This window comes from Colossoma macropomum, unplaced genomic scaffold, assembly GCF_904425465.1.
Source record: "Colossoma macropomum unplaced genomic scaffold, Colossoma_macropomum, whole genome shotgun sequence".
Classification (NCBI taxonomy): domain Eukaryota; kingdom Metazoa; phylum Chordata; class Actinopteri; order Characiformes; family Serrasalmidae; genus Colossoma; species Colossoma macropomum.
In genome coordinates, this window is record NW_023494790.1 from 5,840,449 (window position 1) to 5,859,202 (window position 18,754).

The 18,754-nt window shown below is 39.1% G+C and overlaps 1 protein-coding gene across 1 annotated transcript in view; it reads left to right on the top strand.

Moving 5' to 3' along the window:
* The window catches only part of mtr (5-methyltetrahydrofolate-homocysteine methyltransferase), a 49,573-nt gene extending 31,229 nt beyond the window's left edge, over positions 1–18,344 (top strand). The window contains exons 22-33 of the mRNA XM_036571986.1: positions 581–681; positions 2,440–2,507; positions 5,136–5,256; positions 5,370–5,451; positions 6,331–6,429; positions 8,678–8,753; positions 9,721–9,876; positions 10,928–11,124; positions 12,359–12,559; positions 14,120–14,312; positions 14,663–14,775; positions 17,226–18,344. Coding sequence (XP_036427879.1) covers positions 581–681; positions 2,440–2,507; positions 5,136–5,256; positions 5,370–5,451; positions 6,331–6,429; positions 8,678–8,753; positions 9,721–9,876; positions 10,928–11,124; positions 12,359–12,559; positions 14,120–14,312; positions 14,663–14,775; positions 17,226–17,312 — 1,494 coding nt within the window. The 3' untranslated portion in view covers positions 17,313–18,344. The remainder of the gene's footprint in view (positions 1–580; positions 682–2,439; positions 2,508–5,135; positions 5,257–5,369; positions 5,452–6,330; positions 6,430–8,677; positions 8,754–9,720; positions 9,877–10,927; positions 11,125–12,358; positions 12,560–14,119; positions 14,313–14,662; positions 14,776–17,225) is intronic.
* The last annotated feature ends 410 nt before the right edge of the window (positions 18,345–18,754 follow it).

Sequence of the window (18,754 nt, forward strand, 5' to 3'; positions counted from 1 at the left end):
AATCAAATGAAAAAAACAGAATAAAGTTATAATTAAATTAATATTCAGAATAAAGTTCTAATAAAATTAATAACCAAGGTGAAGTTATAATTAAATTAGCATCCAAAATAAATTATAATAAAATGAGTATTCAGATTGCAGTGCTTATAAAATTAATATCCAGAGTGAAGTTCCAATAAAATTCATATCCAGAGTAAAATAATAGCTATATTAATAACCAGAATGAAGTGATAAAATGTCAGTGCAGACAACTTGAGAAATTACTATAAATAGGTTATTACAGTATATTATTTAATATTTTTTTGTTTTTCCCCATATAACATACTTGTTGGTGTCTATGTTTAAATCTACAATATTCTGCAAGAAATGAAAACATAATTTACATAAAATAATTTGCAAAAACATAAGAATAATAATGCTAAAAAGTTTCCACAGTGTTCTTTTCCATTTAGAAGTAATTCAGCATTAAGACCTTTTGTGATTGGGTATGAATCAGATATATAAAAAAAAATTAATAGTGATAAATAACTCTGCAGTCTGTAACTGTGAGTGATCCGTGTTTGTGCTTGTGCCTCTGCAGGATCCGTATCAGGGCACCATAGTTCTGGCCACAGTGAAGGGAGACGTCCACGATATCGGCAAAAACATTGTAGGTGTCGTTCTGGGATGCAACAATTTCCGGTATGTATAGAATGTCAGTGGGTTAATGCTGCTCTTTGGCAAAAGCCTAACAAACACACACAAACGCTCGGAGATGTTGATGAATAGAGAGACTAATGTGAAATACAGCTGTTTGATTACAGTAGGTGTGTCAAACTGGGGACCTTCTGGTCCAAAGTGCTGCGGAGACCAGCGTTTACCCTCATCTAACACTCTGGATTCAGTTCATGAAGGCTTTGCTAATTAGCTGATGAGCTGAATTAGGCGTGTTTAATGAGGCAGTGTGCTGAAGCCTGCAGTGTTTTGGCCTGCCAGGACTGGAGCCTGACACATGTGAATTACAGGAGCCAGTGTTCTGGGTTGTGTGCATTAGAGGTCTGCACTGGACTGTTTTTTTCAGTCCCGCTCCCACAAGATTTCATCTCGGACCCGCAGAAAATCGCAATCCTTTGGCCCGCTCCCACCCGCGAAACTTCGTGTGATGTAGTTTATTCACAAACACATTATCCTCTGCTGAAATAACATGACAGTCAATGGCATCAGGCTCACTGGCTGTGTTTACATGCAAAGAAACACAGCCCTCTGATGGAAAATCTTCGTTTACATGCTCACTACAAGTAATCCGATCCAAAATGACGCGCATGCATAGAGAACCACTTAGAGTGAGTCCAGTCAGAGTGAGATGAGCAGCAGTGAGCAGTGCTCGTGTTTTTAATTGCTTTAAAATGATGTCAGACTCAGGAAAACATCCTTCACACGTCCTTATTAAAGAAGGCCGAGAGGAAGACGTCGTGTTCTGAGACACATAAGCTGGACGTCCGTCCCACCGCCGTCTTTTAAAGATCAGAGCATAAATTTCGTCTCCTCTGCAGACCAGTTTCTGCTCCGCCATGTTGAACGTCATAAACTTTCTCTACGACGCGACGAACATGATCAGAACGGACTTAAACTTTCCGATAGGGAATGTAATCGGATACAGGCGTTTACACAGATATTATTCTTCTATTTAACGGATTATTTACAGGATTACCCACCTCGTTCAATCGGATAGAAATTGTTTTCCGAATGGCCTCAATCAGACTAGTCTATTCTGATTGAGGTGTAAACATGGACGTATTCTATTCAGATTGCGCTATTAGTCGGATTATTAACGGATTATTAGGCTGCATGTAAACATGGTTACTGTGAAGTAACTTCACCAAACACCATTTATTAAACACAGAGCAGGAATTAAACCACAGAGCGGTTATTTGAGGTGTTTTGCTGGGCTCGACAGAATTAAGGCTCCACCTTCTCTGTAAGCTACAAGAATTTGCGTGTTGTTCACATGATCGGCTGCTTCGCAGCTCTTTAGAATGACTTCATTCATTTTAGTTGTTTTACTGTTATCATTTTATATTGTTTATAAATATGATTTAGTGCTCGTTGTACTTTATTTAGGCTGTACATTAATTTATGGGATTTCTCTTCGTGCGTCCTGTGTCCTGCTCCCACGCACAGCACTGAAAATTAGTCCAGCGCTGCAAGGTGTTGTGGCAGGTCCCGCAGGAATCCGCGTTGGAGTGCAGACCTCTAGCGTGCGTGTTAAGGGTGTGAATGGGCTGTGAATTGTTGTTGTCATTTTCAAGATTGATGCATAAACAATATCATCAGTCTAAGTAATGGGGCACTTGCGGCTAATGAAAGACTGTGGGGGTCTGGTGATTAAGCAGTTACCTTTGATTAAGAGTGAGTATGTGTGGGTCTGGAAACATAACAGCTGAATGTTTCTCTTTGTAGAGTGATTGATTTGGGCGTGATGGTACCGTGCGACAGGATCCTGAAGGAGGCTGTTGAGAAGAAAGCAGGTGGGCTGTGTTAATAAGACCCAAATACCCACCCGATAACATCCTTTAAAAGCACATCCCGTTTATTAAAATCTGCAGGATTGAAAGGTTTTATTTAGACGTTTGCGATATACAGTACTGTGTAAATAGCACATTTCATATAGTAAAAATGCAACTCAAAGTGCTTCACAATACAAAGTAGAAACAAGAGGAAGAAGAGAAAAAAGATAAAGTTCGTAAAATAAACAAATAAATAGCAGAAAAGGGGCGATATTAATAATAATTACAAGTAAAAAGCACAAGATAAAAGTATAAATAAAAATAGACTAAAAATACAACTAAGAAGAAAATAAAAGTAATAGTAATATTCTCAGTTAAAACAAAGGAAACAATAAAAAATCTACTTAAATGCTAAAGTAAAGAAATATGCTTTTAACTGTTTTTTAAAAACGTTGACAGAAGAAGCCTGACGCATGTTTATTGGCAATGTGTTTCAGATCTTTGGTGCATAAAAACAAAAAAACACCGTCTCTCCACAGCAAACAGCTATTTTTTATGCAGATATAGGTCCAGCCGTGCGTACATGTTAGTCCTGCCCTGTGAAAACATTGGTCATCTCCAAGAAACAAAGACAGTGACCGTCCACACAGCATTGTATATGCAAGGTAGCGGAGTGCAGTCGGAAACGTTCACGTGAAAGTGACCTTCCAAATATTCCTCCGCTGAATCTTCCTCGAAGTTGACGAGGCTGAAGTTGGCTGCCTATTCGTATTTTCTCGTTCCACCTTAAATCGTGCAGCAGTTTCAGTATGTGCCTGAGGCACCTGAATGTAACTGCTGCACCATTTAAGGTGGAACGGGAAAATTCGAACAAGAAGCTGGCGAAAAAGAAGCTGACTTCAGCTTTACTGAGAAGGTTGAACGGTATGAAAAGGGATGAGGAGGTTGCTCTGTTTCTGCTTGACGGGTGGCAATATTAACTTATTTTTGCTTTTTCACAGAACCAGTAGGTCAGTATTGTTTTGTCCCGTTTGCGAATGTTTGTGAGAGCAACTGCTCCAACGTTATATCACGTTATTTATCCGTACGTTTGCGAAGGGTTTTATGGCCTTGAAGATCTAAAAAAAAAATGCTTGCTAGTTGAGAGTCATTCGCCTCTGCGATTCGCATCCATGAATTTGGGGGGCGGAGCTTCTGAAGGCGCACTGAAGGGAGAGGTGTATTTGTTTTGCTGTTGTGTTCAAATATACGATTGTTATCCAGAATCATATAGTGCGTCTTTTAAAAAGGTATTTTTCTGGCCAGTAAGCATTTTTGCCTGGAAAAACACTAATATGGCAATATAAAACATTAATATGAAAAGTAGTGATTTTTTTTTTTGTTTTGACCATCTCCAAACCTCTCCTTGATGAGGCCCAGTCTAATTTGTAGTTATAATCCAATACCTGGTTTATCTGATCATTTTTTTCACTAAATTAAATCAGAAGTGCTGGTGGTGAATCTAAACAAATCCATGCAGTGGCTGAGGGCTTCAAGAAAACACCATGAACCAAACCCATAATCTTCTAATCAGCTTTTTAAATAGAAAAAATATATCTTTAGAGTCAAATTTTAGAAAATAAGACATGTTGAATGTGAAAACCCTCGGATTAATGGAGAGGAAAGACTCGGGAGCTGGAGTAATAAAGCAGAGCTGATGTTTTTAATGGAAGTACTTAAGCGGATTTAGGCTTGGCTTTTCAGCCCCCAGCAAAACACAGGAGAGAAAAAAAAAAACTTTCAGGTATTTGAAATTTTCAGGCAAATTACCTGCTGGTTCACCCCCACTGCCACAAGCAACTACACAAAAAAATGCAATAATTCACAATTTATTCAGTTGTAAGCAAAAGTTTGAGCACCCCCAGTCAAATTACATTTTGTAATAAATTTTAGTGGACAGTTTTTGTTTATTTGGGGAGTTTAGCATATGGAGCATATACCACCGCCTTGTTTCTACGCTCATTGTCCATTTTATCAGCTCCACTTACTATATAGGTGCACTTTGTAGTTCTACAGTTACAGACTGTAGTCCATCTGTTTCTCTGCATACTTTGTTAGCCCCCTTTTACCCTGTTCTTCAGTGGTCAGGACCCCCATGGACCCTCACAGAGCAGGTACTATTTGGGTGGTGGATCATTCTCAGCACTGCAGTAACACTGATGTGGTGGTGGTGTGTTAGTGTGTGTTGTACTGGTCTGAGTGGATCAGACACAGCAGTGCTGCTGGAGTTTTTAAACACCTCAGTGTCACTGCTGGACTGAGAATAGTCCACCAACCAAAAATATCCAGCCAACAGCGTCCTGTGGGCAGCGTCCTGTGACCACTGATGAAGGACTAGAGGATGACCAACACAAACTGTGCAGCAGCAGATGAGCTATGGTCTCTGACTTTACATCCACAAGGTGGACTGATAAGGTAGAAGTGTCTAACAGAGTGGACAGTGAGTGGACACTGTGTTTAAAATCTTGTAGAAACAAGGAGGTGGTCATAATGTTAGCCTGATCGGTGTGTGTGTGTATATATATATGTATATACACACACACACACACACGCACATGCACACACACACACACACAAACATATAATGTTGTTGATTTTGTCCGTATCTAGATATAATTGGTTTGTCCGGTCTCATCACTCCGTCTCTTGATGAGATGATTCACGTTGCTAAGGAGATGGAACGTCTGGGCATGAAGACTCCTCTGCTGATTGGAGGAGCGACAACTTCAAAGTTCGTTCTATTTTACTGTCATTACTTATAAAATTTTAAATTCACAACAACCCTAAACCATCTCCACCTAACTGTGTGTGTGTGTGTGTGTGTGTGTGTGTGTGTTTGAACAGGACTCACACAGCAGTGAAGATCGCCCCTCGGTACAGCTGCCCTGTTATTCACGTACTTGATGCGTCTCGCAGTGTTGTTGTGGTAAGCTCTCTTTCTTAAAGAGCCCGTATCCTACATTTCTGTGAATTTTTGTACTGCGTTCATGAAAACTCATGGCCTTTCGGCCAAAACGTACTGCTTTGAACCTGAAATAGGCCATTCATGTGGTGAAGACAGTCTCTGCTTCCCTTAAAGCAGCAGTTCATGCTGTTCATGCAGTTCATACTGCATCAAACTCTTCAATTAAAAAAAAAATCAAGTATCCATTATATTTCTTTAAATAGACCAGAGGAAAAGCTTTAACCTCTTTAATGAGGAGCAGAAATGCACTTATGTTTAAGAGCCCATTCCCGAATTAAAAAATAACTCCTGTCATTTCCATAGTCCATATCCCAACCATTTGGAGCACTTTAGAATGTCTGAGCAGTCAGAAAAAAAAAACAGCTGGCAGAATTTCAGTGATTCTGACTGGTTGACTATTAAAAGCAGTAGCTTGGGGTCTGGATGAGGTAGTGCAAATGAAGCTTGGGTGTTTTTAGTCTTTAAAACTGCCTCTTTTGCGATGAGTCATTGTAGATAAAAATAGCTGACTCACTCACAGCTTTGTCAGTGGGGGATTTTGTCCTCAAAGTCAGCATCTGAAGGACAGAAGAGTCAGAATGGTGCGGTCAGCCTGTGGCTGTGGAGTGAAATTCTGCACTTTTGGCTTTGGATAAAGCTGAAATCTAAAATTCAGAGAGGGGATAAGAAGTCCTGAATGCTCAGGGTTTCATGTAATTTTTGCCTTTCAATAAATGTAATTTTTTATAGATCAGGATATTTATTTGTCACTGTTGTAATGATTCCAGCAATCACAATTTTACCTATATTTCTCTCTCTCTCTCTCGCTCTCTCGCGCTCTCTCTCCCTCTCTCTCTGCAGTGTTCTCAGCTGTTGGATGAGGGAGTGTGTGAGGATTACTTTGAGGAGGTAACAGAGGAGTATGAGGAGATCAGACAGGACCACTACGACTCTCTCAAGGTCTGTTTGTCAAAAGTCTTGCTGTGTTTCTTTATTTTTAACAGCCCAACACCGAGTTACACGCTTTACTGTGACTAGCAAATGCAGAAACACTCCTTTTTCACTCTACCTTAGTCAGAGGGGAACCCTCAAGGCTGTTTAGGCCTTCAGAAAAGACCTAAAGATTTCTGTGAAATAAAAAACACGTCTGTAATTGTAGTTTATTTTTATTTAATCATCCTGCTTTTATAAACTCTTAAGTTTGGGTTGGAAGCAAAAGAGTTACCTTTCTAGGTAGACACAGCCAAGTGAGCTCTCTCACTGGTTAGGACTTCAAGAGCTGAACTGCAGGCCAAATGTGTCAGATTAACCACTAAAACAATGGAACTGACGATGGAATCAACCAGTCATGCTTTAATTTCCAATGAGTGGAACTAATTTCATGAGGAAGTAAATGTCACTGTAGGCCAAGGTTCACCAATCTTTTCTCCAATGGGCCGATGTGGCTGCAGGTTTTCATGTCAGCCAAGCAGAAGCACACATTGTGTATCTAATGAAGTGTTTTAAGACTGACACTGAATGAGATCTGCTGATGAAGTGGAATCAGGTGTGTTTCTGCTCGATTAGAATGAAAACCTGCAGTCCCACAGTCCTTTCTGGATAAGATGGTGACCGAGCTCTCTAGGCCTTCTGGATGTTCTAGATAGGTCTCTGACTGTAAATATGAGCCACAGTCTAAGCAGCTTTCAGCCGGTTGTGTGTTTATATATTTCTCAGTGGATGTTGCAAAATTTTCTACAGCTACATCACGAAAAACATGGAAATAGTGATGGTTGGTACAAAACTCAAACTTGGTTCTTTAGCTTCATATACCAAACCTGAAGTACTAAACCTGGGTGTGATCTTAGACTCCGAGCTCTGTTTTATCCCGCATATAAACACAGTCACAGAAGTAGCTTTTTATCATTTGAGAAATATCGCTAAAGTTCAGCCTTTTCTATCTCAGAGTCACGCAGAGAAACTTGTTCATGCATTTGTTACAAGCAGAGTTGATCACTGTAATGATCTTCTTACTGGACCTCCTAAGAAAACAATACATCCTCTACAACTCATACAAAATGCAGCAGCATCCTAACAAAAACGAAACAGAGAGATCAGATCACTCCCGTTTTAAAAGAACTGCACTGGCTGCCTGTATCATTCATTTTAAGGTTCTACTACTAGTTTTTAAGGCTCTAAATGACCTTAAAGCTCCTGTTTACATCTCAGAGTGTCTGTCTGTTTATGTTCCAACACGTGATGTTAGATCTGCAGATACTGACCTTCTGCAAACACCTTCTGTAAAATACAGAAAACATGGAGAGACTCGTTCAGTTATTCTGCTTCTAAACTGTGGAGCTCAATTCCACCTTTTATTAGACAGTCAAGCTCAGAGCTCACTTTTAAGAAGCATCTAAAAACGTATCTCTTTAACATTTAATTAAAACTCTTCGTCTCGTGGTGTTTATCTTTAATTTAATTTGTCATTTTCTTATATGATTCTAAATTAATACTTATAATTTCTTGTATTGCTGTTTAACTTTATCACCTGTCTGTAAAGCACTTTGAGCTGCCAACGGCATGAAAAGTGCTATATAAATAAATATTGCTATTGTTATTATTTTGACGTTTATGGCCCAAACTGAAGGGCTAGCTCTACTGGTCACGGTTCGGCTCTGATCCTAGTATACTATAGTACACAAAGCTCTATAAGAAACATGAACAGTGTGCCGCTGTCGTGCCCTGTGGTAAACAAACGCTTTGTCCCACGTACATTTATCACTGAATCCTCAGAGCATGAATATTGCTACAGCAATGCTACAAGCAACGTAACACTGCTTCACATTGAAATGACGTTGCGTGAAAGTAGGTTTAATGAGACTCAACTGGTTGCCAGTCTGGCATTGTCAGTTCAGTGAGAAGCACTGTTTGTGTGCATGTAGCAATATTCATATTTCGACGGCTCAGTCTTATGAATTACAAGGGGGACTGGGTGTACACAGGACACGATAGATGGATTTTCGGACATTTGTGTTCACCAGAGAGTGCAACAGTGGTGTTTTTCAAAAAAAAATTAAATATTAGATGGCTTAAATATTAGATGGCTTGTCAGTGAGACTACCTGAATGAATGAATGAATGAATGAATAATTCAGTGAGTGAATGAGTGGTGCATTATGTGTAGGTTGTTAACCTTAATCTTTAAATGTGTTTTATTGGTTCTGTTTCAGGAAAGGCGCTACTTGTCTCTTGCGCAGGCGCAGGAGAAAGGCCTACATGTGGACTGGCTCTCTCAGCCCCCACCAGGTGACTATTAAAGCTGCTCAACACAGCCAGTGTCCTCCCTGGGGGGACTAAAAAGCACTACCGAGCTATTAAGCGTCTCTGAAAATTGTGCATCCAGGTGTGCTGCCTCTTGCCAGCGAGATCTCACATGTCCTTTAACTGTAATCTGGCCCTTTCAGGGCTTCCCCCAGTGTATAGACTACAGAGGGCTTAAAGGGTGTGGTGAAAGGAAAAGAAGAAAATATGTATTTCAGAATAGCACAAATGATGTTATTCCCTTTTTAACCCCTTAATTGTCCGATACCAGCCAGTATACTAGACTTTTAGGGTGTTCGGTGGGAACCAGCTGGCTTTCATTCCTCACTCCTGTAACTTATTGTAGAGGATTTTTCAGGGACACCTGAAAAAATAAGCTTTTTTTAGGGACTGTTTTGCCTTAGAACACCCTGCATGTACCTTTCCACCATAAACACATCTCAAAATGCATTTTAGACCTCGAATCGCATTCATACAGAAGAATCATTGGAATTTTCCTTACAAGAGAAACTTTTTCTGGCTGTCCTGAAAAATGAGCCTTAGAATATTTTTACTGTGAAATCCTACATTTTGCCTGCATTCAACAAAACATTTTAATTTGGCTTTTACACCGATCAGGCATAACATTATGACCACCTCCTTGTTTCTACGCTCATTGTCCATTTTATCAGCTCCACTTACTATATAGGTGCACTCTGTAGTTCTACAGTTACAGACTGTAGTCCATCTGTTTCTCTGCATACTTTGTTAGCCCCCTTTTACCCTGTTCTTCAGTGGTCAGGACCCCCGTAGACCCTCACAGAGCAGGTACTATTTGGGTGGTGGATCATTCTCAGCACTGCAGTAACACTGACGTGGTGGTGGTGGTGTGCTAGTGTGTGTTGTGCTGGTACGAGTGGATCAGACGCAGCAAAACTGAGAGAGACTGATTGTGGCCTCTGTTTCTCTGTAGTTCGACCACAGTTTCTTGGAACTCGTGTGTTTGAGAAATATGACCTGAGGAGGCTGATGGACTTCATCGACTGGAAGCCCTTCTTTGACGTGTGGCAGCTCAGGGGGAAGTACCCCAACAGAGGCTACCCCAAAATCTTCAAAGACAAAACCGTGGGTAAGGTGTTTTTCTCAGTGTGGAATCTGCTAAAGGCCTTTATAGGCAGATATTTAACTCATTCAATTATTATATGCCTGCAAACAACTTCATCTGTTATAGAAATCATTTTTCCACACATTGTTTACAAAATAATTGAAATGCAATTGCCTATTTACAAAGTTAGTTGTATATAAGTATATAGCTATGTAATCAAATACATGCACACTTGATTCCCATGTATGTTCATGTATGTACTGCTGATTTTTTCATGACAAAATTGTAAGGGTAATGTTTTTTTCTTACCAGTACAGACAACAATAACTTTTCATAAAATTCAAGTAATAAATTATCTCCTCATCTACTTGCAAACACAGCTGTGGTATTGATTGAAATTTTAGAATCTGTTGTTTCCAAAGATTTGTTCCATGATTTGGTTCAATGAGCTACAAATGAGAAATAATATAAAATGTAATAAGAGACAATTCAAGGCCAGACCCAGTGGCAGGATCAGTTAGACAAGGGGGGCAAATTTTAAAATAGCTGACTTGCCCTTTTTTTTTTCCTGTCCATAAATTATCAATATTCTGTCTGTTTTGTAGGAAGGCAGGAAATCATAGTGCTGCGCTGTCACTGCTCACATGGCTTTTAAACAAAATGAGGAGTTGATCTGATTGGCTGTTGCACACTTAACCACCCCTTTCGATAATGTATTCACTGAAACTCTGCCTCCTTTACAGTTGCACTGCATTGAGCCATGTTAAAGACAAATTGTTGTGCTGAGACTACAAATATGGGACAAATTGTCTTTGCATAATTGCCTATTTTCAAAACAAACAAACAAACAAACTTAAAACATACATTAAGTATTTAAAGCATCTCTTTTTTTCCCTTATAGGTGTTAAAGTTTAGGGTTCGTTCTGGATTCATTTATTTAATGATTTATTTATGTATTTTGTCAGCATCACCTGAACAGGACTAAGTGTAGGAATACAACACTGTGTCAGTGATAATGTGTTCTTGTGTACATTACTCTGTGTGTGTGTGTGTGTGTGTGTGTGTGTGTGTGTAGGAGAGGAGGCCCAGCGTGTTTATGATGATGCTCTAAGGCTGTTAAACAGGCTGATTGACAGCAAAGGTCTGCAGGCGAGAGGTTTGGTGGGCTTCTGGCCTGCACAAAGCCAAGGTGACGACATTCTTCTGTTTGAGGATGACGTCATTCCCACCTCGTCCAATCCCATAGCTACCTTCTACGGGCTCAGGCAGCAGGTGAGGGGGCAAACCCAGGTTTTACCCTTTATCACATAAGAGTTTGATTATTCTTATTGTTATTATTAATTGCAAAAATTTCTTTGTTTCTTTTTTTTTTTTTTGCTCTTCTTTCAGTTATACCAACGTCATGCTTGACTTTGGTATGTCGTTATATCGGAGTGTAGTTGAGAAGGAGATTTAGGGTAGACTTCTTTTTGTTTTCTACTCCTGTTCATCATGCATCCAAACAGTACAGCACTCTTGTAAAGATTATATATCATTGCTGTCCGAAGAAAAACAAGTATCTCCAAAATATTAAATTTACAGGAGAAGGCAAAAACACTCTTACCTTTCAATGTAAATCAATGTAAAGAGGTTTTATTCCAAGTGATTTTAGAGCTTTTCTATTGGTCCATGCATCATGAAATTTTTACACAACATAAAGGACAGCCAGTGTGTTGAAATGATGTAGAAAACTAAAAATCGGCAAAAATGGAGATACGTGGTTTTCTCTGGACAGTAATGATATGTATAAGAAGATCTCTAGCCTTTAAATACAGTATCAGTATTGCATTGATAACTGTACATCATACTTTCTTCATGAAGGTGGAGAAACAAAAAAAAACCCTTAAAAACTTTTAAGAACTGAAGTGCGGCCTCTCTAGGAAATTCATATCTTGGCGGTTCACGCTCTGTAAGGGCAGTGAGTTTCCAAATAGCATAAAAAAAAATAATACAGAAAAATTGGTGTTGGACAGTTTTAAATATGCAAAATATTAGTTTTCAGGCCAGGTTTGGGTCGATAATTCATTTACAATATTGAGTTCAGATCAGGCTTAAGTTTGATTTCTAATATTTTTTCGATTTTTTTCCTCCCTTCTCTTTTATGCTTTTTGTTTAGTGTGGTCAGCAATACGACAAAGCCAGCCTAACTAACTGTTCTTCATGGACAGAATAAAATGAAAGCTGTCTGAAGGTGAACCGTTTAAAATTCCATTGGGTGCATATAAAATTTAGCAGAACCACTCAGGCCATTCAGGGTCAGCTGTCGAAGTTGGAGGTACGAGTCCGGTTCAGGCTTCAGTTTCATGCCCCTGCAGACCTCTAAAAGGTTTTGATTTCAAAACTATGTACCTTTGCTTTTACGTTTATATATGATGCCTTAGAGAGTCGGCGTTTAGTCAGCGATTTCAGTTTCCCTCACATCAGTATGATCTGAAGGTCATTGCCTGTGCTTTCATGTCCTCTGCAGGCGGAGAAGGACTCGGCGAGTTCGGAGCCGTACCTGTGTCTGTCGGACTTTGTGGCTCCGTTGGACAGCGGGGTGCGGGACTATGTAGGGCTGTTCGCTGTTGCTGTGTTCGGGGCGGAAGAGCTCAGCCGGGACTTCGAGCGTCAGGCTGATGATTACAGCAGCATCATGGTGAAGGCTCTCGCCGACAGACTCGCTGAGGTGCCGCTTTACTGCCACACACAAGACATCACAACTCCAAATAAATAGCTGTAGATCACCAACGAAACACACGGGATAGCAGTCAGATACATGCTAAACTAGTATCACCTCCTCTGCCCTGGTCCCAGTATTGAAGGGATAGTTTGGACAGTGCTAAGTCCTGACATGGATGATCAGCGAATGGGTTAGCAGGATATGATAGCTAGCAGTTCTGTTTATTGTTAGCTAATAAGTTTTCTGACCAAACCGTCCATTAGATCACTATAAGAAGAGGTGTCTTGGATTTGAAGGGATAGTTGAGGGAAAATTGCTAGCATTAATAACAGTGAATAGATTAGCAGGGTGTGAAAGCTAATAATTAACTTCTATTTATTGTTAGCCAGTTAGCAATTTTGACTGAACCTTTCCTTAGTCTACTATATAAAAAGGACTCTCAGATTTGTATGATCTCAAATTTGAAGGAGTAGATGAACCCAAAAGCGCTAATTTGTTTAACCGTGAATGGGCTAGCGGGGGTGAATGCTAGCAGCTATGTTTATTTTTAGCCAGTTAGCTTTTTTTCACTGAACTGTTCCTTAAACCCCCTATAACAGGGGTCTTTAATTAAAATTCAGTAAGGTCCAGTTAGGGAAACTATCCTCAAGCAAAGGTCAAGAACCTCATAATGCCTAACTTGCATTATGGTTCAGTGCCATATACTGTAAACTGAAGTAGCCTAGTAGGTATATCAACATCTTATACAGTCAACAACTGAATGTCAAATCAAAAGTACAATTTCCTTAATATTTCAACAACATTTATGGTCACTTTTCTCTTTTTAGAGCTCACCGTGTGAAATAACTTCCCTCTCTCACTTTCTTCTCCGACTGCTGTTTCTCGCCTCGTTCCTCCTGTGTGTGCATCACTCACTGGAGTCTCAGAGCTCATCGTAATGCACAGATCTGATTGGCTGAGTAGCGTCACGTGTGATATTTACAACGCGTGCGATTGGTCTGAGTCTCCCGGGCTGCTAAAACGGCACCATAAAGGCGGTGATTTAAAATAGGACCACCCTGTTGAAATTAAAAAATTCTCTGTAGTTTATCGCCTGCAGGTTCAGGTACACATAGGACAGCGTCTGGGTCCGGACTCGGACCGCGGTCCGCCTGTTTGTGACCTCTGCCCTATAAGAAAAGGGGTCTCAAATTTGTGTTCTCTTAAATTTTAAGATATGGTTCAGTCAAATGTGCTAGCAAGGCATAAGCGAGAATGGATGAGCAGGGTGAGAAAGCTTAGCAATTAAGATCTTTTTATTGTCATTTCTTTATCATTTTAACATAACTGCTCTTAAACCACTGTTTAAGAAAAGAGGTCTCAAATTTAAAGGGGGAGACAAAATTGCAGATACGGATAGCAGTGAGTGGATTAGTCGGATTTGAAAGCTACTACTTTTTTAAATTTCTACTTATAATATTCAATCAACAAACCACTAGTATGACCTTAAATCTCATACCATGATTTTAATTGAAGGAAAGCCGTTAGTTCATAGCACTCACCATTTTCGGATGTGGTTGCTGCCAGGCCTTTGCTGAGGAACTGCATGCCCGTGTGCGGAGGGAGCTTTGGGGTTATAGTGCGGAGGGAGATCTGCTAGCTAGCGACCTGCACAAGCTCCGTTATGCTGGGATTCGTCCTGCTGCCGGCTACCCCAGCCAGCCTGACCACACCGAGAAGCGCACCATGTGGAGCCTCGCTAGCATACAGGAGAAAACCGGTACGAAACAGCTTCTGCCAAGCTTGTGCAATCAGAGAAATACTGATATGGATCATAGTGAGTGAATTAAAGCCAGCGCTAATGTGGCTCATGTTGAAAGCTATTTGAAACGAGTAAGAATTACGTAATTTGAATGTTGCTAACTCTCCGCTAGAAGCTTTTATTCTTTATTAGCAGTGCTATTTGTATGTTAAGTACATTGCAACATTAAGAAATGGGTTGATTCCTTTATTCTGGTGACTCTTTATGTATGAAAATATCTAAATAATTTTCAAATTGAACACTTTTTATTAACACTTGTTAATAAAAAAAGAACACTGAGCGTATCCCTATCTTTGCTCTGGTTTCAGGTATCGGTCTAACTGAATCTTTGGCTATGACCCCTGCTGCTGCTGTGTCCGGTCTCTACTTCTCCAACACAAAATCCTCCTACTTCGCTGTGGGCAAGATCACCAAGGAGCAGGTAACTACCCGCCCGACTCCAGATTAGTCTAGAGTCTGTAAACTTCATTCCTAGGCTCAGTTGGCTGAAAGTAAGGCTGAGCGATGTGACCAGAAATCACAGGCAATATATATTTTTTTATCATTCACTATCAATAATCATGGCTAATTTTTATATGCATTTCCTGATGATCAGTTTTAAGTCTGAATAGTATTTTACAGCCCAAAGAAAACATAAATCTTTTGTTGTATCTCATTTAAGAAATGCAAAGAACCAGTTTCACACTGTCTGGCCTTTTCTGTCACAGTCTCCTCTTGATCTGAGACATTTTCCTCTAAATCTGGGTCTTTTTCACTCTCCGTGATTTAGACACTAAAAATGGCTTGCTTGCTCGCAGCTCGTGTCACCTAGTGTCAATTCCCATGTTCTCGAGGTTAACAAAGTGTGGTCGATACTTCAGGGTCTGCTGCGGCTTATCTGTGAAACCAAATGGAGGGTAATCTGGTTTTTAACATGAGTGTTGTGCAGTGCTGATGCCTATTTGCTCTTTAACCTTATTTTGAAGTAATAAAATGAAGAATTAAAGGAAAAAATCAGACTTTGAGTTATTCGGTTGTTCACAGTTAGTCAGTGTCTTCATAAATCGAAAATATTGAATCATTATGGAGACAGTGTTGCTGTTGAATGGGTTGGTTATGCCACATCACTTTAGGGTTCCAGTGCATAAGTTTATGCCTGATGCACAAAATCAGTTGTGTTTTTTTTTTAAGTAATTATAATAGAATGACTGAAGCTGGAGAGGAGATTGTTCAGTATCAAAACATAATGCTTCCTTTTCCCCCCGGTTTTGTGTCTTAATCCGTTCACTTATGGAAGTAGTCAGGCATTTTTACATATGCATTGTCCAAAAGGGTTGTTGTAACTTTAGTGTCCTGACTGTCTTATTTGAGTTTATTTTACCTCTACTAGTAAGAGAAGAGTAGTCAGTGTCTTACATTCTGCCCGTTAGCATTGCAACTTCAGTAGGGAACTGCATTTCCTGTGGAATTAATAACCGTTAGTCAGTATGACAACCTGTGCAGGAAGAAAAGCTAGTCTTAATCAAGCACTGCTGAAAGAATGTGAAAGAAAGCAACAGTTGAAAAGTTGCTGCTGTAAATAAATACGGGTCCAGATGGGAAGAGTTTAGATCTTTTGAACCAGCATCAAATGCAGACAGGAGCTCAGTATTTCCATGGACACTCAGCAGAAACAGAGAACCTGAGCTGAGGTAGGCTGTCAGTAATAACTGGCTTAACGCTGCTTTAGCTGCTAGAAAAAGTGCTTGCTTGACACTACAAAGTGTTTGTCTCCACTCATTGAATGTGCCTGAAACCGAGGTAAATATTGTTATTTTTCTTTCTTTCTTTTGAATAAATATGTAGTTTTATGGATCACTTTAGATTCAATTATGAAAATGTAAACGCATAACTAGACTCTGCCATATTAAACAATGGCTACTACTGTGGCTAGTTCTGCATTACCAGTAGGTAAGACCACCTTGCTGTTGTGAGTTTGAAGATTTGTTAGTGAACAGGAGTGTTTCTGGTGTGAGCTTGAAGGGGTTGAGCGGGTGGGTTGGAAGTGTGTAGACTAGGCATCGTCATTGCGTTGGTTCTTGTTAGCCTCAAGTCCTCAAGACAACAAGCGCTACCCTGTCTTTAAAATAGCCAAACGTGACTGTTTCCCTTTGAAAGACCATTATCTACATTTGTACATTCCTGTCTGCTGAAACACAGTCGTATGCAAAAGTGTGGGCACCCCTGGTCAAATTACGTTTGATTACGTTACATCTAATTATGTGTTGTTGATTTTCTGATTTAAATAAGTTCAAACAATCTCTAAACATTTAAAAAAAACGTATTTTTTTTGTATGAAATTCAGTCGTCCCACATTTCCTTTCAAACAGAATAGAATCAGTCTACACAGACTTTGTTACCTCAGCATAAGGAAAAAATATCTTTGGATCAATTTAAAGAGTTTTCATTCATCGAAATATTCTTTCATTTCAGAATTTTAGTTTATTTTACGTAAACCAGTTACTTGAAGACAAAGCAATGCACTTGTTTAATGTTGACATACTTCTAGATTCAAGTCCAACAAACCTGTTGGTTCCTTTTTTTGAGTTCAGTTAATGCATGTCTGCACATTTTAATGCTGTTTATTTGCTAAATTTAACATATTGAGGAAAAAATAAACTTTTGCCTGTGCCAAAGTTGACATTTTATGTTTTCCAATATGTTAAACTCAGCAAATAAATAGAAATTATGCAATAAAATTTGCAATAAAATGTCATGTTTGAGTGTGTTGTGTTGTGTTATTTACACTTCAAATCAACAAATCAACATCAACAAAACCTGTAATGTGGTAGGGGGTACCTTCTGCCTATGACTGTATAAGTCTTAACTGACTGAATGCTTTGCCGTGGTCAGGTCGAGGATTATGCCAGAAGGAAGGAGATTCCTGTGAGTGAGGCAGAGAGATGGCTGGGACCCAACCTGGGTTATGACACCGACTGAACCAGAACTTCTGCTCCGGACAGACCCGCAAAGCCAGGGAAAACGTTAAAAATGACCAACAAAAAACCAAAACGGTTTAGAATTGCCGCTTGAAATGCTTTTCAGTCCATGGAAAGGTGCTACCTGGAGTTTGATGCGTGGATCACAGCGCTGGACGGTTTGGACCCAGAACTTTTGCTATAAAACATCTATTTTCAAGCTGCTATTTTATACTTAAGAAGCATCCACATTTACACTAAGTGCCAGACTACAATTATTGTTATTAATGAGAAGACTGTCAAGCTGTCTGTCGATTTGTTTAAATACTTTAGACCTTTTAATTTGATTTTAAATTATTTTTCTTTTTAAACTTAAGTTTTAGAAAAAATGCCGAATAGACTTAGTTTATTGTAGTGTGTTTTTTTAAAAACAGCATTATTGATCAGTTTCAAAGTCTTAAAGTTATCACTACTAATCACTGATCACTGAAAGCCTGAGATGAGGGGGCCAAGTTGTTGCCCTGGAATTTTAACCATTTGATGGTTTTATCAAATCATTTTTTGAATAAAAAATACTGTATTTTTTGAAGAACAAATTATTATGTAGCCATAGGTCTTAAAATGTAGGTTTATTACTAAACCAACTGTTAAGAATTCATTGTGATTTTGCACCCTGAGTTTTCTCATTGTAACAGTTTGAACATAGAATCTGTGACTGTTTTGCCTCATAGAAAAATAGTTTCAAACACAAATGTTTCATCTTTAGAATATCAAAACCTTGAACTGTTTTTTTTTCCACTGTATAAAAACACCCACTGCTCTTGACATTGTCTGAACATTTCACTAATAGAATCCCATTACATTAACACACATCACTGTTAAGAATATATATATTTGCCTTATTCTGTAAAGTTTCCATTTCAGAGATGTAAGAATTTTCTTACATCACTATGTTAATTTACATTAACATTTACGAGCTGCTTATGGTGGTAAAACACAAGAACAAATGTTATTTTCATCTGATTTTAAAGTAAAAGTGTTCATGGTTCACTGATGCTTAGCAAATACATCTTGCTTTTTTCTTGTCTTGTGAATTTACTCATTCATTTTTGTTGGGTTTGTACTTTGAGTATTTTGAGAATCCTTTTACTTCTACTTGCACATATTTGTGAGGAAAGTAATCTACTGTAATATTTACTCTGTTACATTCTAGCCATTAACAGTTACTGCTGTGTGATTGGTCGTATCTCTGACTTTACAGCTTTAGCACTTTGTGTTTTAAAGCAAAAAGAGGAGAAGGGAGACTGACAGACTTCAGATTCTGTGCTGATAGATGCTGGATGTACTACATTTAGGGGAAACATGTTCATAAGCATGAAAAAGAGATGTTACCAAAAAAAAAATGAAATTGACAGGATAAAAAGTATTCAGACACTCTATGTAAAAACATATAGGGGGAAAGAC